This window comes from Triticum dicoccoides, chromosome 7B, assembly GCF_002162155.2.
Source record: "Triticum dicoccoides isolate Atlit2015 ecotype Zavitan chromosome 7B, WEW_v2.0, whole genome shotgun sequence".
NCBI classification, from domain to species: Eukaryota; Viridiplantae; Streptophyta; class Magnoliopsida; order Poales; family Poaceae; genus Triticum; species Triticum dicoccoides.
In genome coordinates, this window is record NC_041393.1 from 727,488,966 (window position 1) to 727,516,635 (window position 27,670).

General features: G+C 47.4%; 2 protein-coding genes across 12 annotated transcripts; both read right to left on the reverse strand.

Annotated features, from left to right (window-relative positions):
• Nucleotides 1–1,633: 1,633 nt before the first annotated feature.
• On the reverse strand, nucleotides 1,634–22,760 carry LOC119338266. 11 transcript variants are annotated; one of them, XR_005163878.1, is made up of 4 exons: nucleotides 22,202–22,760; nucleotides 20,179–20,735; nucleotides 18,820–18,908; nucleotides 1,634–2,075 (listed from the first exon to the last, which is right to left on the reverse strand). XR_005163878.1 is itself a non-coding variant. In XM_037610563.1 (2 exons), exons 1-2 carry the CDS (start codon nucleotides 22,646–22,648, stop codon nucleotides 20,180–20,182), a joined length of 591 nt encoding a protein of 196 aa, XP_037466460.1. In that variant the 5' UTR covers nucleotides 22,649–22,760; the 3' UTR covers nucleotides 18,921–20,179. The 11 variants fall into 11 exon arrangements, 1 of the variants encoding a protein (XP_037466460.1); XR_005163882.1 differs by lacking the exon at nucleotides 22,202–22,760 and having other exon boundaries at nucleotides 20,179–20,277; nucleotides 20,373–22,195; XR_005163885.1 differs by lacking the exon at nucleotides 20,179–20,735 and having other exon boundaries at nucleotides 18,820–18,902.
• Nucleotides 3,581–4,825, reverse strand: LOC119338269. The gene is made up of 3 exons (XM_037610564.1): nucleotides 4,182–4,825; nucleotides 3,988–4,086; nucleotides 3,581–3,842 (listed from the first exon to the last, which is right to left on the reverse strand). Exons 1-3 carry the CDS (start codon nucleotides 4,259–4,261, stop codon nucleotides 3,674–3,676), a joined length of 348 nt encoding a protein of 115 aa, XP_037466461.1. The 5' UTR covers nucleotides 4,262–4,825; the 3' UTR covers nucleotides 3,581–3,673.
• Nucleotides 22,761–27,670: the final 4,910 nt, after the last annotated feature.

The following is a 27,670-nucleotide window of genomic DNA, read 5'->3' on the forward strand; positions in this document are numbered from 1 at the left end:
ACGTCTACGGCGACGACATGCAGGAGCCCGAGGAGGAGGAGGAGGAGGAGGAGCCGGCTCCTGCTCCGACGAAGGGGCGCCGGAAGAAGAAGAAGCGGGCGGCTAGGTCAGGCGAACCGCGCATCAAGTGGACGTCCAAGGAGGAGGAATGCCTCACCGAAGCATGGAAAGTCGACTGCCTCGACCCGACCACCGGCGCGAACCAGAGCTTGGACACGTACTAGGACCGCATCAAGGCCGAGTTCGCCGAGCGGAAGCTCGTCGACCCCTACTTCAAAGGCATCTACATGCAGCACAGCTCCAAGGCGATGGCGAACCATTGGGGGCGTGTCCAGTTGGCGTGCAACAAATGGCATGGAATCGTCGAGGAGGTCGCGGCTTGCCCGGAGAGTGGCACCAGCATTGAGGATCAGCTATGCACGCCGTTCGCCCGCATATCTTCGTCCCCTACGCCCGCCGCCAGCCAACTGTTTGCCCCTCCGCGCAGCTGCTGCGTAGGTTCGCCATGTATCGGGGCGACAACCAAGACGCCGACTTCAAGCACCTCCACGTCTACAAGCGCATTGACAAGTGCGAGAAGTGGGCAGAAGTCCGGCGTGCCCTCGACAAGGCCAAGGAGACATACAAGCCAGACGCGACGACTCCGGGCGCGTCAGAGGGACGGCCGGACGGCCACAAATTGGAAATGAAGGGGAAAAGCGCCGACGCGGCAACCGCGCGAGTGCAGGAGTCCATCGAGCATTGCCTCGCCGACGCCCAGGCCCAGGCCGTCCTACGCGAAGAGAAGACCGAGGCGCGGTGGTCGTCGCTAATGAAGAACAACGCCATCAAGCTCGACCTGCTCCGGATGAACGTCGCCGCGAAGAAGAGGAACACCGAGATGGCTTTTTCGATGAGCGGGGCGGACATGCTCCAGAGCAACGACGAGAAGCTCAAGGCGTGGTACCTGGTGCAGCGCGGCCTCATCCTGAACGAGTTGCCGACGGCAACGCCGACGACGCCCACGACCGCACGAACGTCAAGCCCGAATGACACCTCCTCTACATCGCCGCTCAGCAGTGCCGAAGCCGCGCCGACGCAGCCCTGCGCTGAAGCAGCTCCGACACCGACGACCCCCCCGCACGCCGACTCCGCCAACGCCTGGAGCCGACCCCGCCGAGTGAATCGTTGCACGGCGGTGCTCTGTTTTTTGTAACGCCAGACTACGTCCATCCGATCGCCGGATTTGCGGTGTCTTTTGAGAGCGGGAACGACCAAGTTTGAATTTCCCGCATCCTGGGGCCGGCGCGTGGGGGCGTGACTGGGAGCTAGGTCGCCCCCAGGGTAAGAACTAGCGCCGGCACGCCCCCAGGCCGCTCTATTTAGGCGCCCTGGGGGGCCGAACGGCTGGAGATGCCCTTACTGTGTGGTGTGCAGTGTGAACGGAAGCATTTATCCGAATACATAAAGGCATTATTAACAGAAATAAGTGGGGAAATTAGAGCAGTCAGATGGGAATTGACGGCCGATGTGGAAGTCTACAACACGTGTGCTGTAGTAGTTTGACTGCGGAGGAGCCGACGAGAGGGTTCGGCTCCTCTGCAGTCGAACTACTACAGCAGGCGTGCTGTAGACGTCCACATCGGCCGTCAATTTCCATCTGACCACTCTAATTTCCCCACTTATTTCTTTTAAAAAAATGAAAACAAACACCCAATTTGTCTGCTGAAAAATCTCCTACGGCTGCTTGGCGCCAAACAGAACGCACGTTGGCGCCAAATAGCGATTCCATGCCTTCGTCGCCAAACAGAACGATGTCGCCAAACAGCGATCTCTATGCCTTCATCCCGCCCGTCTTCCCCAGTCCTCCTTGATCCTCCTCCTTGTAGCCAGAACGTGACCAAGGTATATGTTGATCTATGGGCGGCATAGAGATCCCCTTTTGCCCTATCTTTGTCCTCTTCACGTTGATCTGCAAGTTTATGTGGTATAAAAATCTCCCTTTTGCCCTATCGCTCTACTGATTGTTCTCCTCCCGCTGATCTGCAAGTGGTGTGGATGATCTCCCTTTTGAACTCACTTCTACCATCCTTCTCCTGGCAACAAAAAAGAAGCTGATCAATCTCAAGGTATGTGACATGTGGTCTGATTCTATTAATGTTCTCAAGGCAACAAGAGAATTCCTAGACTGATTTTGCTATATGATCACAGATTACAAAAAAGGACAAGGTTTAGTGGAGAATATGATTAACGGCAATGAAGATTCAAACAGGTAACATCAATTTTAATAAATTCAGCAGCTAAATTGCAGAGGAGTCGCACCCTCCAAACAACTAGTAGAAAATTAGAAGTAATAAGGAAGGAAGGAGATCCAAAATTTATTCCTGCACCTTTTGGATGATGTTAGAGTGAAAAAATATATTTGAACAGAAGTGATCTCTATTGTTCTAAATAGCTCAAGATAAAATACATGAATGTAGTCAGACCTTTACATGCAAGTTGTACCATAGGAAAATACATGAATGTAGTCAGACCTGTAGATGCGAGTTGTACCATAGGTGCTTTGCTAACAGAAGTGATCTCTATTGTTTTGAATAATCTCAAGATAAAATACATTAATGTAGTTAGATCTGTAGATGCAAGTTGTACCATAGGTGCTTTGCTCATGAAGTACTTGGGATTTCCAATAATTGACAGGAGATTAATGTAGATGATCTCCCTTTTGACTCTTCCTTCTCCTAGCAAAAAAAGATGATCAATCTTGAGGTATGTAACATATGCTCTAATTGTATTCATGTTCTCAAGGCAGCAAGAGAATTCCTGTAGACCGAGTTTGCTATGCTATCACAGATTACAAAAAAGGAAACTAAAAGGTGTAATGCAGAATATGACCAACTCCAACAAAGATTCAAACATGTACACTCTATTTTTTTAAAATTCTCATGCCATATCATCGAATTCTTGTAGTGTAACTAGACAAATAAATTAAGATATGCCTATTTTTTATAGGGCAAATATGGTTCCTAGTTGGATGCCTCAAATTGGTATGAAATTTAATTCCACAAAAGAGGCTTGGGGCTTTTGGACTTGTTATGGAGGTCATATTGGTTTTGACGTAAGGGTAAATTATGAAAATAAGAGCAAACTTGATGGGGCAATCACTTCCGCGAGATACGTTTGTTCCAATGAGGGCTACCGAAGAATAGACAAAAGAGATCATAATACCAAGCGTCCTCGTGCAGAAACAAGGACTGGTTGTAAAGTTCGAATGGGAATCACCATCGACCGAGAAACAGGAAATTATGAAGTACATGAGTTAGTCACTCAACACAACCATGTCTTGCAATTGCCTGGAACATGCCACTTGATGCCATCACAGTGGAAGATATCGACCTTGCAAGCTTTTGACATTGAAATTGCAGATGATTCAGGAATTGTACCAAAAGCAGCCCATGAGTTGGCAAGTCGGCAAGTTGGTGGGTCATCAAACCTTACCTACACACCTCGTGATCACAAGAACTAGTTGCGAACCAAGGGTCAAAGGGAGTTGATATATGGTGAAGCTGGAAGTATGCTCAAGTACTTTCGAGATAAAAAATGAGAATCCTGCATTTGAATATGACGTACAACACGACTGCAATGAACAAATAGCAAATATCTTCTGGGCTGATGCGAAGAGGATCACTGACTATGCTCACTTCGGTGATGTTGTTACGTTTGATACTACATTTGGGACAAATAAAGAGTACATACCCTTTGGTGTATTTGTTGGCTTGAACCATTTTAGAGAAATGGTCATTTTTGGTGCTACACTTCTATACGACGAGACATTTGAATCCTTCACATGGTTGTTCAACACTTTCCTATCCATACATAACAAAAAGCAGCTTAGAACTATCTTTACTGACCAGGACGTAGCAAAGGGTAATGCAATTCGGGCGGTATTTACGGAAGCATGGCATGGATTGTGCACTTTTCACATAATGCAAAATGCCATCAAACATTTACCTCATAAGAAAAAATACGAGGATGGCCCAAATGTACTTGCTGATTTCAGTGCTTGCATGTACAAGTATGAGGAAGAGGAAGACTTTGAAGAAGCTTTCACTGCCATAAGAATCAATGTGGATACACAGACTTGGTTGAACAGTATCTATAAAGTAAAAGAGAAATGGGCAAGATGTTACATGAGGAATGCTTACACTATAGGCATGAGAAGCACACAATTAAGTGAGAGCTTGAATAGTGACTTGAAAGACCATTTGAAGTCTGATCTTGACATTCTTTGTTTTTTCAAGCACGTAGAGAGGGTTGTGAAAGGAAAGAGAGATAAAGAGGTAAATGAAGAATATGAGTCTAGGAAAAAATTACCTAGAGTTAGAATAAGAACTCCTACAGTAATACAAGCAAGCAAAGTTTACACACCTCACATATTTGAAGATTTTCAGAATGAATATGAAAGATCCATCTCAGCGTACATCAAGCCATCGGAGGAACACAGTGTATATACTGTTGCAATTGCCAATCTTGACCCGGAATGCTCTTATGAGGAAGAATGCAAAGTTCTGGTTGATGAAGAGCAAAAAGTTCTATGTAGTTGTGGTCAATTTGAAAGAGTTGGTATATTGTGTAGTCATGCTTTGAAAGCCCTTGATGTCATGAATATTAAGTATCTTCCAAGCCACTATATTTTGAAGCGATGGACTCGAGAAGCACGAAGCGGCACTATTCAAAACAGCCATGGCAACATTGTTTTGGAAGACCCTAGATCGGAAGATAGGCAGCAGCTTAAGTTTTTCATGCATGAGTTCCTTGGCATAGCTTCCCAAGCAGTTGCATCACAAGAGTGCATATAATTAGTAGATGATGCTTTGAAGAATCTAAAGAAGCAAGTTGAAGACAAAGCTCCTACTAGTACATGCAGAACTGAAGCTATATCTCAGGAACCAGACATTTGTTTGCAAACAGCTTGTCTGAAGAAAAAGGAAATTCAGCAGAACACTTCAAAAAGGAAGAAATCATGGCTTGATAATCAACATCCCAGTAAAAAGAAAAAAGGGGCAGCTAAAGTCATTCCCGAAAAACAATCTTCTTCTGTAAATCTCTTATCACTTATCAAAACAGCCTATAGATTTAGTAATAACTCAACTAATGTTTATTCTGATTTATTTTTTGCATAGATAGGAGAGAAGTACATTCCAGTTGCACAATGCGAAGCACCTATAGAGAAAATGACTGGAACAAATGCAGACGGTTTGCAGGAATATGGGTACTATGCTCGTTTACTAACGGTATTCCACTTATCTTGTCCAAAATTCCTAAAATCCATTTGTAAGCAATATGATTTTTTGTGTGTATAAAATCTGGTATGTCTCTCTTTAATATACAGAGTGAAGCCAATGATATTTGGGACTTGGAAACGAATTCATATTTTTCTCGGATATGACAATAGTTTGATAGAGAAATAAGAGGAGAGTCATGCATTTGTGTGGTTCGTCTCCTCTGCATCAACCTCAAGTACAGCCGTGACTACAGCCATGAACTGCAGCTAGTAATTCCTTCTATTTGTGATGTGTTTAGTACTTAAGGCAAATACAGAGAGAGCAACCTCTGCATCCTGTTATGATACGTGAACAGGAAGAGCAACTTTTGCTTCTGTTTATCTGTTTTAAAGTGAGGAAAAATAAAGGTAGAGTAGCACTTAGTTTTGCTGATGTGTGAAGGGGCAAGGACTTGAGCATTTACATCACAGTATCCTGGTTTCCAAACAAGATGAACCAAAAACTGACTTACAGTATTCTAGAAATTTGCTAGTCAGAACCATGCCAAAATCTCTATGGAGAGTGAGACCACGACACAACGACGCAATCAAATCAAATGCAATTGCAATAAGATAACAATCGGTATTTAGACCACAACATAGCAACATTGAAAAATACAGGCTACATACATATAATTCTAAAGATTTGGACGGACAATATCAATGGACAGGGGACCAAACATACTGTCATGCTACATACTACAAGGTAGGAGCTAGCCACGTACTGACCTGTGCCTCACCCGAGCTCAAGAAGCGCCCGCACGGCGATATCTCCTTCCTGGACTGTGGCGGCGCGGGGCCAGGCGGCCGGCAGATCCCCATCGGCGAGCGGCTGGAGGAAGCGGGCAGCTTCAATCGAGGTGAGGGACGTAGGGCGGCGCAGTCTGAGGAGGGTGGAGTCCTCCCACGTACCTGCCTTCCACGGCGTCAGCCGGTGAGTCCAGGGAACGGCGCCTTGTGGCGGATCGTGGGAAAGCCGGGGACACAGCCGCAGCGCAGCAGGCGGGCGTGGAGGTCCATCCGTCGGACCGTCGCTAGGGGAGGGAGTGTGCTTTGCTGGAGATACGAACCCTCGCCGGCGGCGAGGTCGTCTGCTCGCCCTTGCCTCAATCTCTTTGCTCTCCAGTCTTTAGGGCATCTCCAGCCGCGCCCCCAACAGGCCCTCCCCAGGCGATTTTGCCGCGCCAGCGCCAAAAAAAGGCCCCAGTCGCGCCCCAGAAGCCCGTTTTTCGCCGGCTCGGGCCAAAACTGGTGCCGGCGGACCCAGGCCGAACCCGGCGCCCTGGGGGTGCTTGGAGAGCCGGCCCAAACGAAAAAGGCGCGTGGGCCCGCCCTGGAAGCGACCCGAGGGCCTTTTCCCGCCGTTTCTCGACGCTTTTCCTTCGCATATCTCCCGCTCGCTCGCCTTCCTCCCGCCATTCTCTCCCTTTCTCCCGCCAAACCCCCTCCCGCTCGCTCGCCACGAAGAAGCACGCCATGGCGCACGCGGCAGCACCCGCGACTGGCGCCATGGCCCGGCCGAAGCAGAGGAAGCCGAGGGCGCCGCCATCGAAGCCACCGGGCCTGTCAAACGCCGAGTGGAGGGTGGAAGTTCAGCGATGCAAAAGCAGTCACCGCCGACAGGCAGAATAGGGCCATAGCCAAGAAGGCCCGCGACAATGCGGCGCGCGCGGCGGCGTCTTCCTCATCGGTCGACCAGGCGGGGATGAATCCCCCCGTCGTCAGCCACGCCCAGTACGCGCCCTGGCGACAGCAAGGCGCCGGATCTCCATGGGGTTCATCGTCGCCCGGCTACGCCGACGGCGACGCGCACGGTGGGTTCAACCCAAACGTGACCTTCCCTCATGGTCACCCCGCTACACGCACACCCTCGCCCGCCTTCGCCGGCGTGCAGTTGTTGGAAATATGCCCTAGAGGCAATAATAAAAGTATTATTATATTTCATTGTTCATGATAATTGTCTTTTATTCAAGCTATAACTGTATTATCCGGAAATCGTAATACACGTGTGAATACTTAGACCACACAATGTCCCTGGTAAGCCTCTAGTTGACCAGCTCGTTGTGATCAACAGATAGTCATGGTTTCCTGACTATGGACATTGGATGTCGTTGATAACGGGATCACATCATTAGGAGAATGATGTGATGGACAAGACCCAATCCTAAGCATAGCATAAAAGATCGTGTAGTTCGTTTTGCTAGAGCTTTGCAAGTGTCAAGTATCTCTTCCTTCGACCATGAGATCGTGTAACTCCCGGATACCGTAAGAGTGCCTTGGGTGTACCAAACGTCACAACGTAACTGGGTGACTATAAAGGTGCATTACAGGTATCTCCGAAAGTAGTTGTTGGGTTGACACGGATCGAGACTGGGATTTGTCACTCCGTATGACGGAGAGGTATCTCTGGGCCCACTCGGTAATGCATCATCATAATGAGCTCAAAGTGACCAAGGTGTTGGACACGGGATCATGCATTACGGTACGAGTAAAGTGACTTGCCGGTAACGAGACTGAACAAGGTATTGGGATACCGACGATCGAGTCTCGGGCAAGTAACGTACCGATTGACAAAGGGAATTGCATACAGGGTTTGATCAAATCCTCGACATAGTGGTTCATCCGATGACAACATCAAGGAGCATGTGGGAGCCATCATGGGTATCCAGATCCCGCTGATGGTTATTGACTGAGAGCGTCTCGGTCATGTCTGCATGTCTCCCGAACCCGTAGGGTCTACACACTTAAGGTTCGGTGACGCTAGGGTTATGAAGATATGTATATGCAGAAACCCGAATGTTGTTCGGAGTCCCGGATGAGATCCCGGATGTCACGAGGAGTTCCGGAATGGTCCGGAGGTAAAGAATTATATATAGGAAGTGCTATTTCGGGCATCGGGACAAGTTTCGGGGTTATCGGTATTGTACCGGGACCACCGGAAGGGTCCCGGGGGTCCACCGGGTGGGGCCACCTGTCCCGGGGGGCCACATGGGCTGTAGGGGGTGCGCCTTGGCCATCATGGGCCAAGGGCACCAGCCCCTATAGGCCCATGCGCCTAGGGTTTCCCCCTAGGAGGAGTCCTAGTGGTGGAAGGCACCCCTAGGTGCCTTGGGGGGGGAGGGAAACCTCCCCTAGGCCGCCGCCCCCCTAGTAGATCTCATCTACTAGGGCCGGCGCCCCCCCTTGGCACCCCTATATATAGTGGGGGGGAGAGGAGGAGAACACACCAGCCCCTGGCGCCTCCATCTCCCCCCGTTACGTCTCTCCCTCGTAGTCTCGGCGAAGCCCTGCTGCTGTGACGCCCTGCATCCACCACCACGCCGTCGTGCTGCTGGATCTTCATCAACCTCTCCTTCCCCCTTGCTGGATCAAGAAGGAGGAGACGTCTCCCGTCCCGTACGTGTGTTGAACGCGGAGGTGCCGTCCATTCGGCGCTGGTCATCGGTGATTTGGATCACGTCGAGTACGACTACATCATCACCTTGCAAGCTTCCGCACGCGATCTACAAGTGGTATGTAGATGCAAACTCTCTCCCTAGACTCGTTGCTTAGATGAACTCATAGATGGATCTTGGTGAAACCGTAGGAAAAATTTTAATTTTCTGCAACGTTCCCCAACAGTGGCATCATGAGCTAGGTCTATGCGTAGTTCTCTTTGCACGAGTAGAACACAACTTTGTTGTGGGCGTGGATTTTGTCATCTTACTTGCCTCTACTAGTCTTTTCTTGCTCAACGGTATTGTGGATGAAGCGGCCCGGACCAACCTTACACGTACTCTTACGTGAGACCGGTTCCACCGACTGACATGCACAAGTTGCATAAGGTGGCTGGCGGGTGTCTGTCTCTCCCACCTTAGTTGGAGCGGAATCGATGAACAGGGCCCTTATGAAGGGTAAATAGAAGTTGACAAAATCACGTTGTGGTGATTCGTAGGTAAGAAAACGTTCTTGCTAGAACCCAATTGCAGCCACGTAAAAGATGCAACAACAATTAGAGGACGTCTAACTTGTTTTTGCAGCGATTGATCATGTGATGTGATATGGCCAGAAGTTGTGATGAATGATGAATTGTGATGTATGAGATCATGTTCTTTGTAATAGGATTCACGACTTGCATGTCGATGAGTATGACAACCGGCAGGAGCCATAGGAGTTGTCATTATTTTTTGTATGACCTGCGTGTCATTAAATAACGTCATGTAAACTACTTTACTTTATTGCTAAACGTTAGTCATAGAAGTAGAAGTAGTCGTTGGCGTGACAACTTCATGAAGACACGATGATGGAGATCATGATGATGGAGATCATGGTGTCAAGCCGGTGACAAGATGATCATGGAGCCTCGAAGAAGAAGATCAATGGAGCTATATGATATTGGCCATATCATGTCACAACTATATAATTGCATGTGATGTTTATTATGTATTATGCATCTTGTTTACTTAGGACGACGGTAGTAAATAAGATGATCCCTTATAAAATTTCAAGAAGTGTTCTCCCCTAACTGTGCACCGTTGCTACAGTTCGTCGTTTCTAAGCACCACGTGATGATCGGGTGTGATGGATTCTTACGTTCACATACAACGGGTGTTAGACAGTTTTACACAGCGAAAACACTTAGGGTTAACTTGACGAGCCTAGCATGTGCAGACATGGCCTCGGAACACGGAGACCGAAAGGTCGAACACGAGTCGTATGGAAGATACGATCAACATGAAAATGTTCACCGACGATGACTAGTCCGTCTCACGTGATGATCGGACACGGACTAGTCGACTCGGATCGTGTAACACTTAGATGACTAAAGGGATGTCTAATCTAAGTGGGAGTTCATAATTTGATTAGAACTTTATTATCATGAACTTAGTCTAAAACCTTTGCAAATATGTCTTGTAGATCAATGGCCAACGCTAATGTCAACATGAACTTCAACGCGTTCCTAGAGAAAACCAAGCTGAAAGATGATGGCAGCAACTATACGGACTGGGTCCGGAACCTGAGGATCATCCTCATAGCTGTCAGGAAACAATATGTCCTAGAAGGACCGCTAGGTGACGCTCCCGTCCCAGAGAACCAAGACATTATGAATGCTTGGCAGTCTCGCGCTGATGATTACTCCCTCGTTCAGTGCGGCATGCTTTACAGCTTAGAACCGGGGCTCCAAAAGCGTTTTGAGCATCACGGAGCATATGAGATGTTCGAAGAGCTGAAACTAGTTTTCCAAGCTCATGCCCGGGTCGAGAGATATGATGTCTCCGACAAGTTCTACAGTTGTAAGATGGAGGAAAACAGTTCTGTCAGTGAGCACATCCTGAAGATGTATGGGTTGCACAACCGTATGACCCAGCTGAACATTAACCTCCCAGATGAGGCGGTCATTGACAGAATCCTCCAGTCGCTCCCACCAAGCTACAAGAGCTTTGTGATGAACTACAACATGCAGGGAATGGAAAAGACCATTCCTGAAGTGTTCTCAATGCTGAAGTCAGCAGAGGCTGAAATCAAGAAAGAACATCAAGTGTTGATGGTCAATAAGACCACTAAGTTCAAGAAGGGCAAGGGTAAGAAGAACTTCAAGAAGGACGGCAAAGATGTTGCCGCGCCTGGTAAGCCAGTTACCGGGAAGAAGTCAAAGAATGGACCCAAGCCTGAGACTGAGTGCTTTTATTGCAAGGGGAAGGGTCACTGGAAGCGGAACTGCCCCAAATACTTAGCGGATAAGAAGGCCGGCAACACCAAAGGTATATTTGATATACATGAGATTGATGTGTATCTTACCAGTAATCGTAGTAACTCCTGGGTATTTGATACCGGTGCCGTTGCTCATATTTGTAACTCACAGCAGGAGCTGCGGAATAAACGGAGACTGGCAAAGGACGAGGTGACGATGCGCGTCGGGAATGGTTCCAGAGTCGATGTGATCGCCGTCGGCACGCTGCCTCTACATTTACCTACGGGATTAGTTTTGAACCTTAATAATTGTTATTTAGTGCCAAGTTTGAGCATGAACATTGTATCAGGATCTCGTTTAATACGAGATGGCTACTCATTTAAGTCTGAGAATAATGGTTGTTCGATTTATATGAGAGATATGTTTTATGGTCATGCTCCGATGGTCAATGGTTTATTCTTAATGAATCTCGAGCGTAATATTACACATGTTCGTAGTGTAGATGCCAAAAGATTTAAAGTTGATAACGATAGTCCCACATACATGTGGCACTGCCGCCTTGGTCACATTGGTGTCAAGCGCATGAAGAAGCTCCATGCCGATGGACTTTTAGAGTCTCTTGATTATGAATCGTTTGACACGTGCGAACCATGCCTCTTGGGCAAAATGACCAAGACTCCGTTCTTCGGAACAATGGAGCGAGCAACCAACTTGTTGGAAATCATACATACCGATGTGTGCGGTCCAATGAGCGTTGAGGCTCGCGGAGGATATCGTTATGTTCTCACTCTCACAGATGACTTGAGTAGATATGGGTATGTCTACTTAATGAAACACAAGTCTGAGACCTTTGAAAAGTTCAAAGAATTTCAGAATGAGGTGGAGAATCAACGTGACCGAAAGATAAAATTCTTACGATCAGATCGTGGAGGAGAATACTTAAGTCACGAATTTGGTACACACTTAAAGAAATGTGGAATCGTTTCACAGCTCACGCCGCCTGGAACACCTCAGCGAAACGGTGTGTCTGAACGTCGTAATCACACTCTATTGGATATGGTGCGGTCTATGATGTCTCTTACCGATTTACCGCTATCATTTTGGGGATACGCTCTAGAGACAGCTACATTCACTTTAAATAGGGCACCGTCTAAATCCGTTGAGACGACACCGTATGAATTATGGTTTGGAAAGAAACCTAAGCTGTCGTTTCTAAAAGTTTGGGGATGCGAAGCTTATGTCAAGAAACTTCAACCTGAAAAGCTCGAACCCAAGTCAGAAAAATGCGTATTCATAGGATACCCTAAGGAAACTATAGGGTATACCTTCTACTTAAGATCCGAAGGCAAGATCTTGGTTGCCAAGAACGGATGCTTTCTGGAAAAAGAGTTTCTCTCGAAAGAAGTAAGTGGGAGGAAAGTAGAACTCGATGAAGTACTACCTCTTGAGCGGGATAGTGACGCAGCACAGGAAACCGTTCCTGTGATGCCCACACCAACTGAAGAGGAAAACCATGATAATGATCAAGGTACTTCGGATCAAGTTACTGCTGAACTTCGTAGGTCTACAAGGACACGTTCCGCACCAGAGTGGTACGGCAACCCTGTCCTGGAAATCATGTTGTTGGACAACAATGAACCTTCGAACTATGAAGAAGCAATGGCGGGCCCGAATTCCAACAAATGGCTTGAAGCCATGAAATCCGAGATAGAATCCATGTATGAAAACAAATTATGGACTTTGACAGACTTGCCCGATGATCGGCGAGCGATAGAAAACAAATGGATCTTTAAGAAGAAGACGGACGCGGATGGTAATGTTACCATCTATAAAGCTCGACTTGTCGCTAAGGGTTATCGACAGGTTCAAGGCATTGACTACGACGAGACATTCTCTCCCGTAGCGAAGCTAAAGTCCGTCCGAATCATGTTAGCAATTGCCGCATACTATGATTATGAGATATGGCAGATGGACGTCAAAACAGCATTCCTTAACGGGCATCTTAAGGAAGAACTGTATATGATGCAGCCGGAAGGTTTTGTCGATCCTCGGAACGCTAACAAAGTATGCAAGCTCCAGCGATCCATTTATGGACTGGTGCAAGCATCTCGGAGTTGGAACATTCGCTTTGATGAGATGATCAAAGTGTTTGGGTTTATGCAGACTTATGGAGAAGCCTGCGTTTACAAGAAAGTGAGTGGGAGCTCTGTAGCATTTCTCATATTATATGTAGATGACATACTCCTGATGGGAAATAATATAGAATTTCTGGACAGCATTAAGGCCTACTTGAATAAGTGTTTTTCAATGAAGGACCTTGGAGAAGCTGCTTATATATTAGGCATCAAGATCTATAGAGATAGATCGAGACGCCTCATAGGTCTTTCACAAAGCACATACCTTGATAAGATTTTGAAGAGATTCAGAATGGATCAGTCCAAGAAGGGGTTCTTGCCTATATTACAAGGTATGAGACTGAGCTCAGCTCAGTCACCGACCACGGCAAAAGATAAAGAAGAGATGAGTGTCATCCTCTATGCTTCAGCCATAGGATCTATTATGTATGCCATGCTGTGTACCAGACCCGATGTAAACCTTGCCGTAAGTTTGGTAGCAAGATACCAAAGTAATCCCGGCAAGGAACACTGGACAGCGGTCAAGAATATCCTGAAGTACCTGAAAAGGACAAAGGACATGTTTCTCGTTTATGGAGGAGACGAAGAGCTCGTCGTGAAGGGTTACGTCGACGCTAGCTTCGACTCAGATCTGGATGACTCTAAGTCACAAACCGGATACGTGTATATGTTGAATGGTGGAGCAGTAAGCTGGTGCAGCTACAAGCAGAGCGTCGTGGCGGGATCTACGTGTGAAGCGGAGTACATGGCAGCCTCGGAGGTAGCACATGAAGCGATTTGGGTGAAGGAGTTCATCACCGACCTAGGAGTCATACCCAATGCGTCGGGGCCGATCAAACTCTTCTGTGACAACACTGGAGCTATTGCCCTCGCAAAGGAGCCCAGGTTTCACAAGAAGACCAGGCACATCAAGCGTCGTTTCAACTCCATCCGTGAAAATGTTCAAGATGGAGACATAGAGATTTGCAAAGTGCACACGGATCTGAATGTCGCAGATCCGCTGACTAAACCTCTCTCGCGTGCAAAACATGATCAACACCAGAACTCTATGGGTGTTCGATTCATCACAATGTAACTAGATTAGTGACTCTAGTGCAAGTGGGAGACTGTTGGAAATATGCCCTAGAGGCAATAATAAAAGTATTATTATATTTCATTGTTCATGATAATTGTCTTTTATTCATGCTATAACTGTATTATCCGGAAATCATAATACACGTGTGAATACTTAGACCACACAATGTCCCTGGTAAGCCTCTAGTTGACCAGCTCGTTGTGATCAACAGATAGTCATGGTTTCCTGACTATGGACATTGGATGTCGTTGATAACGGGATCACATCATTAGGAGAATGATGTGATGGACAAGACCCAATCCTAAGCATAGCATAAAAGATCGTGTAGTTCGTTTTGCTAGAGCTTTGCAAGTGTCAAGTATCTCTTCCTTCGACCATGAGATCGTGTAACTCCCGGATACCGTAAGAGTGCCTTGGGTGTACCAAACGTCACAACGTAACTGGGTGACTATAAAGGTGCATTACAGGTATCTCCGAAAGTAGTTGTTGGGTTGACACGGATCGAGACTGGGATTTGTCACTCCGTATGACGGAGAGGTATCTCTGGGCCCACTCGGTAATGCATCATCATAATGAGCTCAAAGTGACCAAGGTGTTGGACACGGGATCATGCATTACGGTACAAGTAAAGTGACTTGCCGGTAACGAGACTGAACAAGGTATTGGGATACCGACGATCGAGTCTCGGGCAAGTAACATACCGATTGACAAAGGGAATTGCATACAGGGTTTGATCAAATCCTCGACATAGTGGTTCATCCGATGACAACATCAAGGAGCATGTGGGAGCCATCATGGGTATCCAGATCCCGCTGATTGTTATTGACTGAGAGCGTCTCGGTCATGTCTGCATGTCTCCCGAACCCGTAGGGTCTACACACTTAAGGTTCGGTGACGCTAGGGTTATGAAGATATGTATATGCAGAAACCCGAATGTTGTTCGGAGTCCCGGATGAGATCCCGGACGTCACGAGGAGTTCCGGAATGATCCGGAGGTAAAGAATTATATATAGGAAGTGCTATTTCGGGCATCGGGACAAGTTTCGGGGTTATCGGTATTGTACCGGGACCACCGGAAGGGTCCCGGGGGTCCACCGGGTGGGGCCACCTGTCCCGGGGGGCCACATGGGCTGTAGGGGGTGCGCCTTGGCCATCATGGGCCAAGGGCACCAGCCCCTATAGGCCCATGCGCCTAGGGTTTCCCCCTAGGAGGAGTCCTAGTGGTGGAAGGCACCCCTAGGTTCCTTGGGGGGAGGGAAACCTCCCCTAGGCCGCCGCCCCCCCTAGTAGATCTCATCTACTAGGGCCGGCGCCCCCCCCCCTTGGCACCCCTATATATAGTGGGGGGGGGAGAGGAGGAGAACACACCAGCCCCTGGCGCCTCCATCTCCCCCCGTTACGTCTCTCCCTCGTAGTCTCGGCGAAGCCCTGCTGCTGTGACGCCCTGCATCCACCACCACGCCGTCGTGCTGCTGGATCTTCATCAACCTCTCCTTCCCCCTTGCTGGATCAAGAAGGAGGAGACGTCTCCCGTCCCGTACGTGTGTTGAACGCGGAGGTGCCGTCCGTTCGGCGCTGGTCATCGGTGATTTGGATCACGTCGAGTACGACTACATCATCACCTTGCAAGCTTCCGCACGCGATCTACAAGTGGTATGTAGATGCAAAATCTCTCCCTAGACTCGTTGCTTAGATGAACTCATAGATGGATCTTGGTGAAACCGTAGGAAAAATTTTAATTTTCTGCAACGTTCCCCAACAGCAGTACCCTCCATACAACTACTCGCCGCCCGCCTCGTACGTGTCCACACCGACGCCCCATCTCTACCGCGGACCACTACCCTTCTCGCACCTCGGCGATGCCGACGACACGGGAACCGACATGGACGACATCATCGCGACAGGATCGACCGCGGCCGCTGCGTCTCCCAGGTTCGCCACCCAGGACGAGGTAGTGGACCTCAACGGCGACATGGAGGCCGAGCTTGGCTACGTCTACGGCGACGACGCGCAGGAGCCCGAGGAGGACGAGGAGGAGGAGGGGGAGGAGGAGGAGGAGGAGGAGCCGGCTCCTGCTCCGACGAAGGGAAGACGGAAGAAGAAGAAGCAGGCGGCTAGGTCAGGCGAACCGCGCATCAAGTGGACGTCCAAGGAGGAGGAATGCCTCGCCGAAGCATGGAAAGTCGACTGCCTCGACCCGACCACCGGCGTGAACCAGAGCTTGGACACGTACTGGGACCGCATCAAGGCCGAGTTCGACGAGCGGAAGCTCGTCGACCCCTACTTCAAAGGCGTCTACATGCAGCGCGGCTCCAAGGCGATGGCGAACCATTGGGGGCGTATCCAGTTGGCGTGCAACAAATGGCATGGAATCGTCGAGGAGGTCGCGGCTCGCCCGGAGAGCGGCACCAGCGTTGAGGATCAGGTACGCACGCCGTTCCCCCGCATATCTTCGTCCCCTACGCCCGCCGCCAGCCAACTGTTTGCCCCTCCGCGCAGCTGTTGCGTATGTTCGCCATGTATCGGGGCGACAACCAAGACGCCGACTTCAAGCACCTCCACATCTACAAGCGCATTGACAAGTGCGAGAAGTGGGCAGAAGTCCGGCGTGCCCTCGACAAGGCCAAGGAGACATACAAGACAGACGCGACGACTCCGAGCGCGTCAGAGGGACGGCCGGACGGCCACAAATTGGCAAAGAAGGGGAAAAGCGCCGACGCGGCAACCGCGCGAGTGCAGGAGTCCATCGAGCATTGCCTCGCCGACGCCCAGGCCCGGGCCGTCCTACACGAAGAGAAGACCGAGGCGCGGTGGTCGTCGCTAATGAAGAACAACGCCATCAAGCTCGACCTGCTCCGGATGAACGTTGCCGCGAAGAAGAGGAACACCGACATGGCTTTTTTGATGAGCGGGGCGGACATGCTCCAGAGCAATGACGAGAAGCTCAAGGCATGGTACCTGGTGCAGCGCGGCCTCATCCTGAACGAGCTGCCGACGGCAACGCCAACGACGCCCACGACCGCACGGACGTCAAGCCCGAACGACACCTCCTCTACATCGCCGCTCAGCAGTGCCGAAGCCGCGCCGACGCAGCCCTGCGCTGAAGCAGCTCCGACACCGACGACCCCGCGCACGCCGACTCCGCCAACGCCTAGAGCCGACCCCGCCGAGGAATCGTTGCACGGCGACGGTCTGTTTTTTGTAACGCCAGACTACGTCTGTCCGATCGCCGGATTTGCGGCGTCTTTTGAGAGCGGGAACGACCAAGTTTGAATTTCCCGCATCCTGGGGCCGGCGCGTGGGGGCGTGACTGGGAGCTAGGTCGCCCCCCAGGGGAAGAACTAGCGCCGGCACGCCCCCAGGCCGCTCTATTTAGGCGCCCTGGGGGGCCGAACGGCTGGAGATGCCCTTACTGTGTGGTGTGCAGTGTGAACGGAAGCATTTATCCGAATACATAAAGGCATTATTAATAGAAATAAGTGGGGAAATTAGAGCGGTCAGATGGAAATTGACGGCTGATGTGAACGTCTACAGCACGCCTGCTGTAGTAGTTCGACTGCAGAGGAGCCGAACCCTCTCGTCGGCTCCTCCGTAGTCAAACTACTACAGCACACGTGTTGTAGACATCCACATCGGCCGTCAATTCCCATCTGACCGCTCTAATTTCCCCACTTATTTCTTTTAAAAAAATGAAAACAAACACCCAATTTGTCTGCTGAAAAATCTCCTACGGCTGCTTGGCGCCAAACAGAACGCACGTTGGCGCCAAATAGCAATTCCATGCCTTCGTCGCCAAACAGAACGCTATCGCCAAACAGCGATCTCTATGCCTTCATCCCGCCCGTCTTCCCCAGTCCTCCTTGATCCTCCTCCTTGTAGCCAGAACGTGACCAAGGTATATGTTGATCTATGGGCGGCATAGAGATCCCCTTTTGCCCTATCTTTGTCCTCTTCACGTTGATCTGCAAATTTATGTGGTATAAAAATCTCCCTTTTGCCCTATCGCTCTACTGATTGTTCTCCTCCCGCTGATCTGCAAGTGGTGTGGATGATCTCCCTTTTGAACTCACTTCTACCATCCTTCTCCTAGCAACAAAAAAGAAGCTGATCAATCTCAAGGTATGTGACATGTGGTCTGATTCTATTAATGTTCTCAAGGCAACAAGAGAATTCCTAGACTGATTTTGCTATATGATCACAGATTACAAAAAAGGACAAGGTTTAGTGGAGAATATGATTAACGGCAATGAAGATTCAAACAGGTAACATCAATTTTAATAAATTCAGCAGCTAAATTGCAGAGGAGTCGCACCCTCCAAACAACTAGTAGAAAATTAGAAGTAATAAGGAAGGAAGCAGATCCAAAATTTATTCATGCACCTTTTGGATGATGTTAGAGTGAAAAAAAATATTTGAACAGAAGTGATCTCTATTGTTCTAAATAGCTCAAGATAAAATACATGAATGTAGTCAGACCTTTACATGCAAGTTGTACCATAGGAAAATACATGAATGTAGTCAGACCTGTAGATGCGAGTTGTACCATAGGTGCTTTGCTAACAGAAGTGATCTCTATTGTTTTGAATAATCTCAAGATAAAATACATTAATGTAGTTAGATCTGTAGATGCAAGTTGTACCATAGGTGCTTTGCTCGTGAAGTACTTGGGATTTCCAATTATTGACAGGATATTAATGTAGATGATCTCCCTTTTGCCTCTTCCTTCTCCTAGCCAAAAAAAAGATGATCAATCTTGAGGTATGTAACATATGCTCTAATTGTATTCATGTTCTCAAGGCAGCAAGAGAATTCCTGTAGACCGAGTTTGCTATGCTATCACAGATTACAAAAAAGGAAACTAAAAGGTGTAATGCAGAATATGACCAACTCCAACAAAGATTCAAACATGTACACTCAATTTTTTATAAATTCTCATGCCATATCATCGAATTCTTGTAGTGTAACTAGACAAATAAATTAAGATATGCCTATTTTTTACAGGGCAAATATGGTTCCTAGTTGGATGCCTCAAATTGGTATGAAATTTAATTCAACAAAAGAGGCTTGGGGCTTTTGGACTTGTTATGGAGGTCATATTGGTTTTGACGTAAGGGTAAATTATGAAAATAAGAGCAAACTTGATGGGGCAATCACTTCCGCGAGATACGTTTGTTCCAATGAGGGCTACCGAAGAATAGACAAAAGAGATCATAATACCAAGCGTCCTCGTGCAGAAACAAGGACTGGTTGTAAAGTTCGAATGGGAATCACCATCGACCGAGAAACGGGAAATTATGAAGTACATGAGTTAGTCACTGAACACAACCATGTCTTGCAATTGCCTGGAACATGCCACTTGATGCCATCACAACGGAAGATATCGACCTTGCAAGCTTTTGACATTGAAACTGCAGATGATTCAGGAATTGTACCAAAAGCAGCCCATGAGTTGGCAAGTCGGCAAGTTGGTGGGTCATCAAACCTTACCTACACACCTCGTGATCACAAGAACTATTTGCGAACCAAGCGTCAAAGGGAGTTGATATATGGTGAAGCTGGAAGTATGCTCAAGTACTTTCGAGATAAAAAAATGAGAATCCTGCATTTGAATATGACGTACAACACGATTGCAATGAACAAATAGCAAATATCTTCTGGGCTGATGCGAAGATGATCATTGACTACGCTCACTTCGGTTTTTTTTCGTTTGATACTACATTTGGGACAAATAAAGAGTACAGACCCTTTGGTGTATTTGTTGGCTTCAACCATTTTAGAGAAATGGTCATTTTTGGTGCTGCACTTCTATACGACGAGACATTTGAATCCTTCAGATGGTTGTTCAACACTTTCCTATCCATACATAACAAAAATCAGCCTAGAACTATCTTTACTGACCAGGACGTAGCAATGGGTAATGCAATTCGGGCGGTTTTTACAGAAGCATGGCATGGATTGTGCACTTTTCACATAATGCAAAATGCCATCAAACATTTACCTCATAAGAAAAAAGACGAGGATGGCCCAAATGTACTTGCTGATTTCAGTGCTTGCATGTACAAGTATGAGGAAGAGGAAGACTTTGAAGAAGCTTTCACTGCCATAAGAGTCAATGTGGATACACAGACTTGGTTGGACAGTATCTATAAAGTAAAAGTGAAATGGGCAAGATGTTACATGAGGAATGCTTACACTATAGGCATGAGAAGCACACAATCAAGTGAGAGCTTGAATAGTGACTTGAAAGACCATTTGAAGTCTGATCTTGACATTCTTTGTTTTTTCAAGCACGTAGAGAGGGTTGTGAAAGGAAAGAGAGATAAAGAGGTAAATGAAGAATATGAGTCTAGGAAAAAATTACCTAGAGTTAGAATAAGAACTCCTACAGTAATACAAGCAAGCAAAGTTTACACACCTCACATATTTGAAGATTTTCAGAATGAATATGAAAGATCCATCTCATCGTACATCAAGCCATCGAAGGAACACAATGTATATACTGTTGAAATTGCCAATCTTGACCCGGAATGCTCTTATGAGGAAGAATGCAAAGTTCTGGTTGATGAAGAGCAAAAAGTTCTATGTAGTTGTGGTCAATTCGAAAGAGTTGGTATATTGTGTAGTCATGCTTTGAAAGCCCTTGATGTCATGAATATTAAGTATCTTCCAAGCCACTATATTTTGAAGCGATGGACTCGAGAAGCACGAAGCGGGACTATTCAAAACAGCCATGGCAACATTGTTTTGGAAGACCCTAGATCGGAAGATAGGCAGCAGCTTAAGTTTTTCATGCATGAGTTCCTTGGCATAGCTTCCCAAGCAGTTGCATCACAAGAGTGCATAAAATTAGTAGATGATGCTTTGAAGAATCTAAAGAAGCAAGTTGAAGACAAAGCTCCTACTACTACATGCAGAACTGAAGCTATATCTCAGGAACCAGACATTTGTTTGCAAACAGCTTGTCTGAATAAAAAGGAAATTCAGCAGAAGACTTCAAAAACGAAGAAATCATGGCTTGATAATCAACATCCCAGTAAAAAGAAAAAAGGGACAGCTAAAGTCATTCCCGAAAAACAATCTTCTTCTGTAAATCTCTTATCACTTATCAAAACAGCCTATAGATTTAGTAATAACTCAACTAATGTTTATTCTGATTTATTTTTTGCATAGACAGGAGAGAAGTACATTCCAGTTGCACAATGCGAAGCACCTATAGAGAAAATGACTGGAACAAATGCAGACGGTTTGCAGGAATATGGGTACTATGCTCGTTTACTAACGGTATTCCACTTATCTTGTCCAAAATTCCTAAAATCCATTTGTAAGCAATATGATTTTTTGTGTGTATAAAATCTGGTATGTCTCTCTTTAATATACAGAGTGAAGCCAATGATATTTGGGACTTGGAAACGAATTCATATTTTTCTCGGATATGACAATAGTTTGATAGAGAAATAAGAGGAGAGTCGTGCATTTGTGTGGTTCGGCTCCTCTGCATCAACCTCAACTACAGCCGTGACTACAGCCGTGAACTGCAGCTAGTAATTCCTTCTATTTGTGATGTGTTTAGTACTTAAGGCAAACACAGGGAAAGCAACCTCTGCATCCTGTTATGATACGTGAACAGGAAGAGCAACTTTTGCTTCTGTTTATCTGTTTTAAAGTGAGGAAAAATAAAAGTAGAGTAGCACTTAGTTTTGCTGATGTGTGAAGGGGCAAGGACTTCAGCATTTACATCACAGTATCCTGGTTTCCAAACAAGATGAACCAAAAACTGACTTACAATATTCTAGAAATTTGCTAGTCAGAACCATGCCAAAATCTCTATGGAGAGTGAGACCACGACACAACGGCGCAATCAAATCAAATGCAATTGCAGTAAGATAACAATCAGTATTTAGACCACAACATAGCAACGTTGAGAAATACAGGCTACATACATATAATTCTAAAGATTTGGACGGACAATATCAATGGACAGGGGACCAAACATACAAGGTAGGAGCTAGCCACGTACTGACCTGTGCCTCTCCCGACCTCAAGAAGCGCCCGCACGGCGATATCTCCTTCCTGGACTGTGGCGGCGCGGGGCCGGGCGGCCGGCAGATCCCCATCGGCGAGCGGCTGGAGGAAGCGGGCAGCTTCAATCGAGGTGAGGGACGTAGGGCGGCGCAGCCTGAGGAGGGTGGAGTCCTCCCACGTACCTGCCTTCCACGGCGTCGGCCGGTGAGCCCAGGGAACGGCGCCTTGCGGCGGATCCTGGGAAAGCCGGGGACACAGCCGCGGCGCAGCAGGCGGGCATGGAGGTCCATCCGCCGGACCGTCGCTAGGGGAGGGAGTGTGCTTGGCTGGAGATAGGAACCCTCGCCGGCGGCGAGGTCGTCTGCTCGCCCTTGCCTCGATCTCTTTGCTCTCCAGTCTTTACTGTGTGGTGTGCAGTGTGAACGGAAGCATTTATCCGAATACATAAAGGCTTTATTATTAACAGAAATAAGTGGGGAAATTAGAGTGGTCAGATGGAAATTGACGGCCGATGTGAACGTCTACAGCACGCCTGCTGTAGTAGTTCGACTGCAGAGGAGCCGAACCCTCTCGTCGGCTCCTCTGCAGTCAAACTACTACAGCACACGTGCTGTAGACGTCCACATCGGCCGTCAATTCCCATCTGGCCGCTCTAATTTCCCCACTTATTTCTTTTAAAAAAATGAAAACAAACACCCAATTTGTCTGCTGAAAAATCTCCTACGGCTGCTTGGCGCCAAACAGAACGCACGTTGGCGCCAAATAGCGATCTCCATGCCTTCATCGCCAAACAGAACGCTGTCACCAAACAGCGATCTCTATGCCTTCATCCCGCCTGTCTTCCCCAGTCCTCCTTGATCCTCCTCCTTGTAGCCAGAACGTGACCAAGGTATATGTTGATCTATGGGCGGCATAAAGATCCCCTTTTGCTCTATCTTTGTCCTCTTCACGTTGATCTGCAAGTTTATGTGGTATAAAAATCTCCCTTCTGCCCTATCGCTCTACTGATTGTTCTCCTATCGCTCTACTGATTGCTTTGTCCTAAGTCAAACTGTCTAAAATTTGACCCAATTCATATAAAATAATATAAACATTAAAACTAACAAGTGTATATGATGTGAAAATATATTCAGTGAATGTAATGGCATTGATTAGGTATCATAGATGTTAGTATTTTTTTATAAACTTAGTTAAAGTTTACAAAGTTTGGCTTGAGACAAAGTTAAATATGCGGAGTAATAAAAACAGAGGGAGTACATACTTACAACCAAGTTTATGTTCCGTATGGTGCACATGCTTTTTGATATTTAAATTTGACCATCAGTTAAACCAATAGTATGATAAATCATACGGCTGAAAAATTATATCGTTGAATACTTCGTTTTGAACACGAATTCAATTGTATAAATATCATGACTTCATATTTTATTGGTTAAATTTCTGGTGAAATATTAATTCTAAAAACCGCACACACCTTATAGTATGGACTGGTGGAGCCGGAAATGCTCCTTATTTGAAAACTTCAAAATTCAAAATTTTCATTTTCATTTTTTTTGAAAAAGTACAGATATATGTGTGGATGTATACTACTTGTCTGCGAAGTTTCATGATGAATACATTTTTGTGCGAGCTACACAAAAAATGTCAAAATCACATATTTCTAGCACAAATACTATTCACTATAAAAGCACATGATGATTTTTTTGTACAGGCCACATAAAAGCGTATTTCATGATGAAATTTCACACGCATCTAGTACACACCTATAAATACTTGCATATTTTTTCAGACCTTTTTGAAACTTGAAAAGGTGAATATAAAGGCAAAAATTCCACTGTCCTGATGGTGCACTGATGACCTGCTTACTGCGGCTGCTAGGAGGTTGAACGCCAAAGTCGGCCAGATAATACATGCGTAGTGCTGACGTCGATTATTCGAGGTCTAGCGTGCAATAACAGAGTCCGAAAGGTAGATATATAATCCACGTCCACGCCAACAGTGGTGAATCAATTCCGTCCATACCCTTGCACCCTCTCCTGCGGGTAGACTCTCTCCATCACAAGACATGGACGTGTTTGGATGACGAGCTCTTGCTTGAAAAAATATGCAAGTGCCACTCTGGTCCAGCGTGGAGAACTGGCAGGATGTTGTTCGGAACACACTTCATGTGTTTAGGGTGAAAACTCTTATTCTGACCTTTGTTGGTCGGGCTCAGGAACGGCGAAAATTTATGTCGTTATCTTGTTGAAGATGCTGTTCAAATGACGACAGCAATGAAAGGGTGCTTATCCTTTTTTGAAGGCGTTGTTGCGGAAGAAGACGACATAGTTGTAGGTGTTGCATTCATATCTTGTAATTGTTCTGCCATAGTTGTTTTCTGCTTTGTACTTCACTTGTTGATGACTTTTTGATTGTCTACTACGATAAGTTTGGTGCGGCTCCGGTGAGGAAGGAGTCATGACAGCGACACGCCTTTAGCTCGCTTCAATGTTTGTAGTCGTCACTATATGGTCTAGAGACATGAATGTAATTTTTATTATTTCAGTGTTCATTGTACCGCCCGTTCCAAAAGTCGAGTTAATTGCACAAAACCACCACATTTGGGGCATCATTTGCAGAAAACCACAAGGTCACTAATTATTTGTAAAAACCACCGCACAATTAGTAAACTTTTTGCAAAAGGCACTGATCGGGAAATTTAACCTATTTAAGCACTTTCCCGACATATGGGCCCCGATTGTAAGATGCTGACTTGGCACAAATTGATGTAAACACCCCTAGATCTAAAAAGTGCAATCAACACCCTGGCTGTGTACAAGTGCAGCGCGTCACCACGCCTAGATCCCCCACGTGTGAGCCCGATCTCGATCTCGTGGCGACCAGGGTGACCGCCCTTGCACGCGCACGTTGACCCCTCGACTGCTCGCCGGTGTTGCTGCTCCTCACCATCGCCACCAACTGCTCCTCCTCCCCCGCTTCTCCGTGGTGCTGCTGCTCCCCTCGCCGTCTAGCTGTTGCTCGCCGCGCCATGCTTTTCTGCCGACTGTCGTGCTTCTCCATGTTTCTGCTGCTCCCCTTGGTGCCGCCCAGTGATGCTGCTCCCGGAAGGACGACGACTGGGGCGAGCACAAGCTGTGCTGCGCGTGTACCGCTCCATTATGTGGAGGCTGTGGCAGCCTGGCGTGCGGAGCGGAGGGTAGGCTTCTGGCTGCGCCTTGGAGCGGTGGAGGCGGATGAGGGGCCGCGCCGGCGGCCTGGGAACCAGGCACGGCTGGTGCTACCGCCACCGAAGGGCCTTGTACATCAGCTGCAGGTTGAGGCTCTGGCTCTGGCTACACCTTGCCGTCCGACTGCAGGTCGAGGCTGGGGTTGCAGGTCGAGAACCCAGTTGCGCCTTGCGCTCCGGCTGCAGGTAGAGGCGGATCCGGCGTAAGGAGCGACGGTGGAGGCAGATGTCGTCGGGATCTGCTCGCCGGCCGGTGTGCCCACCCGCTGCTGTGCGCTAGGAAGGATCTGTTGTTCGCGGGGGAAGGGGGAGGGGGTTGATTGCTTTTATTTTTAAGATCTAATGGTATATATGTAAATGTTTTGCCAAGTCAGCTCCTGACAATTCGGCCCCACTGTCAGAAACTAATTAAATGATCTAAATCACTCAATCAGTGCTTTTTGCCAAAAGTTTACTGAGTGTGCAGTGTTTTTAAAAAAAATTAATGACCTTGTAGATTTCTGCAAACGATGCCCCAAATATGATGGTTTTGTGTAATTAACTCCCAAAAGTCTGAAAGATCGCATCACCTGCAAGCCGGCCGCCACGTCGACGGAGACCGCAGCTGACCGACCAACCATTTTCGCCTTCCCCGTCCCCCGCTAGGATCGGCCGGCGCGCGGGTGCCGTGGCGGACAGGTCGGGTCGCTCTCGGCTTTCGCGCGCTGTCGCCGCCGGCCGGCCGTCGTACGTCCGTACGTGCGCATGTTCATAGCTAGCAGTAGGATCTGGTGCCCATTCAGATTTCCTTTCTTTTCTTCTGATAACTATTCATTCTTGTTTATGCACATGTACTTGCATGCCCGGATCATCTGGATGCCTGACTTTCCGAGTAGGTTCGAGGAGCTATGTAGCATGTCTGGAACAGATTAGGTTTTTTTGCTCATTTTTCAAATTGCAGATTAGTTTAGCAGTGCCGAGAAATGTTGAGACCGAGTATGTATGTGACTTGACATTGCATCGCGTACGTGCATTGCATGTGAGCTGGTCGGCCGGTCCGTTGGTCAAACATCACACGCTGGATGTCCTCCCGTCGCGCATGCCATCTTTGACCATGTTAAACAAAGAAATATCGTGAATTTCCGTCATGTTTCATTTCGTTATTAATATAGGTTACGTGGTATACGTGGTGCAAGTACACGGGAGAATAAGTATTTCTTTAGCCTGATCACACGATACGCTTGCTTGCCGACGGCCAATAATAGTGGAGACCCGTTCAAGCAATCGAGTCCCATGGGAGAGGCGTCTTCGTCGCAGGTTCAATTAATAGTATAGTAGCGACTGTTCATCGGTGATCATACACCACGTGTTGTTGCTGTCCACGAGATGGCACATTGAAATAAGTAAAAAAAAAGAAGTCGTTTTAGAAGGATCTTAGATTTAGTTTGAGACAGTTAATATTCACTCCAAGAGAGAAGTCCATTCTACACGTCATGTGGTTTTGATGACAATCTCAAAATTTGATTTGGTTCATATTATCCGCTCGGATTTGCAAAACCGTTCAAGACGTACACCCCTAACACGAATCGATTTGTTTTTGCCCCGGTTTTACATGCCATATCAGCGGTTTTCTTAACTCTTTGTGCCAGCTCGACACCCTTGTTGGAGTATTCTCTAAGCTACAAAAAAAGGCCGACTCAACGCCCACTTGTCGGCCTTTCCGCATCTCATACTTCATTTCCCCCTTCTCAGTTGACTTCCACGGCCATCATGTGTGAGGGCTTTGACCTTTCCCGTTACACCTGCAGCTCTTCGATGTTAATTAGGAACCCAATGGCCTTCCTCATGATGATTTATTGCTCATACAAAGGATACCAGCTTCGATTACAAGCATCCATGGAGCTACATGATTTGAAGATTGGGGAGAACAAGAGGAAGCGGGCTAGAGGAGGAGAAGTAAGCCACTGTGCCGATAGCTGTGATCCTACACGGAGCACTCCATCGACCGAAGCCTCCGGTGACTTATGGAGCGATGTTACAGATTGGGCCATGCCGTCATTTGTCCGTTGCTATGATGTCTCCCCGAGTTGTTTGGTCCTACCGTATCCCAGCACCCGACATTGTAACTCCTCGTCCAAATCTCGATAGGATCGCGTCTTGTCGCACATGCTTGCTTTTTTTTTGGAATACAAACATGGGTACCGTATCAGACGATATTCCTGCTTTTGTTTAGATAAAGTTTAAGTGTGAGTTTCAAAAACCA

Bases quoted from the DNA above. Each gene is read 5' to 3' on its own strand.
- LOC119338269 (XM_037610564.1), bottom strand. From the start codon at position 4,261: ATGTCAAGATCAGACTTCAAATGGTCTTTCAAGTCACTATTCAAGCTC. The intron at 4,087-4,181 runs GTAAGCATTCCT...TTCTTATGGCAG, and splicing joins GTGCTTCTCATGCCTATAGT to TGAAAGCTTCTTCAAAGTCT. The intron at 3,843-3,987 runs GTAAATGTTTGA...ATGTATGGATAG, and splicing joins CTCGTATTTTTTCTTATGAG to GAAAGTGTTGAACAACCATG.
- LOC119338266 (XM_037610563.1), bottom strand. From the start codon at position 22,648: ATGTATTCGGATAAATGCTTCCGTTCACACTGCACACCACACAGTAAA. The intron at 20,324-22,201 runs GTCAGTACGTGG...TTTACTTTATAG, and splicing joins TGAGGTCGGGAGAGGCACAG to ATACTGTCCAACCAAGTCTG.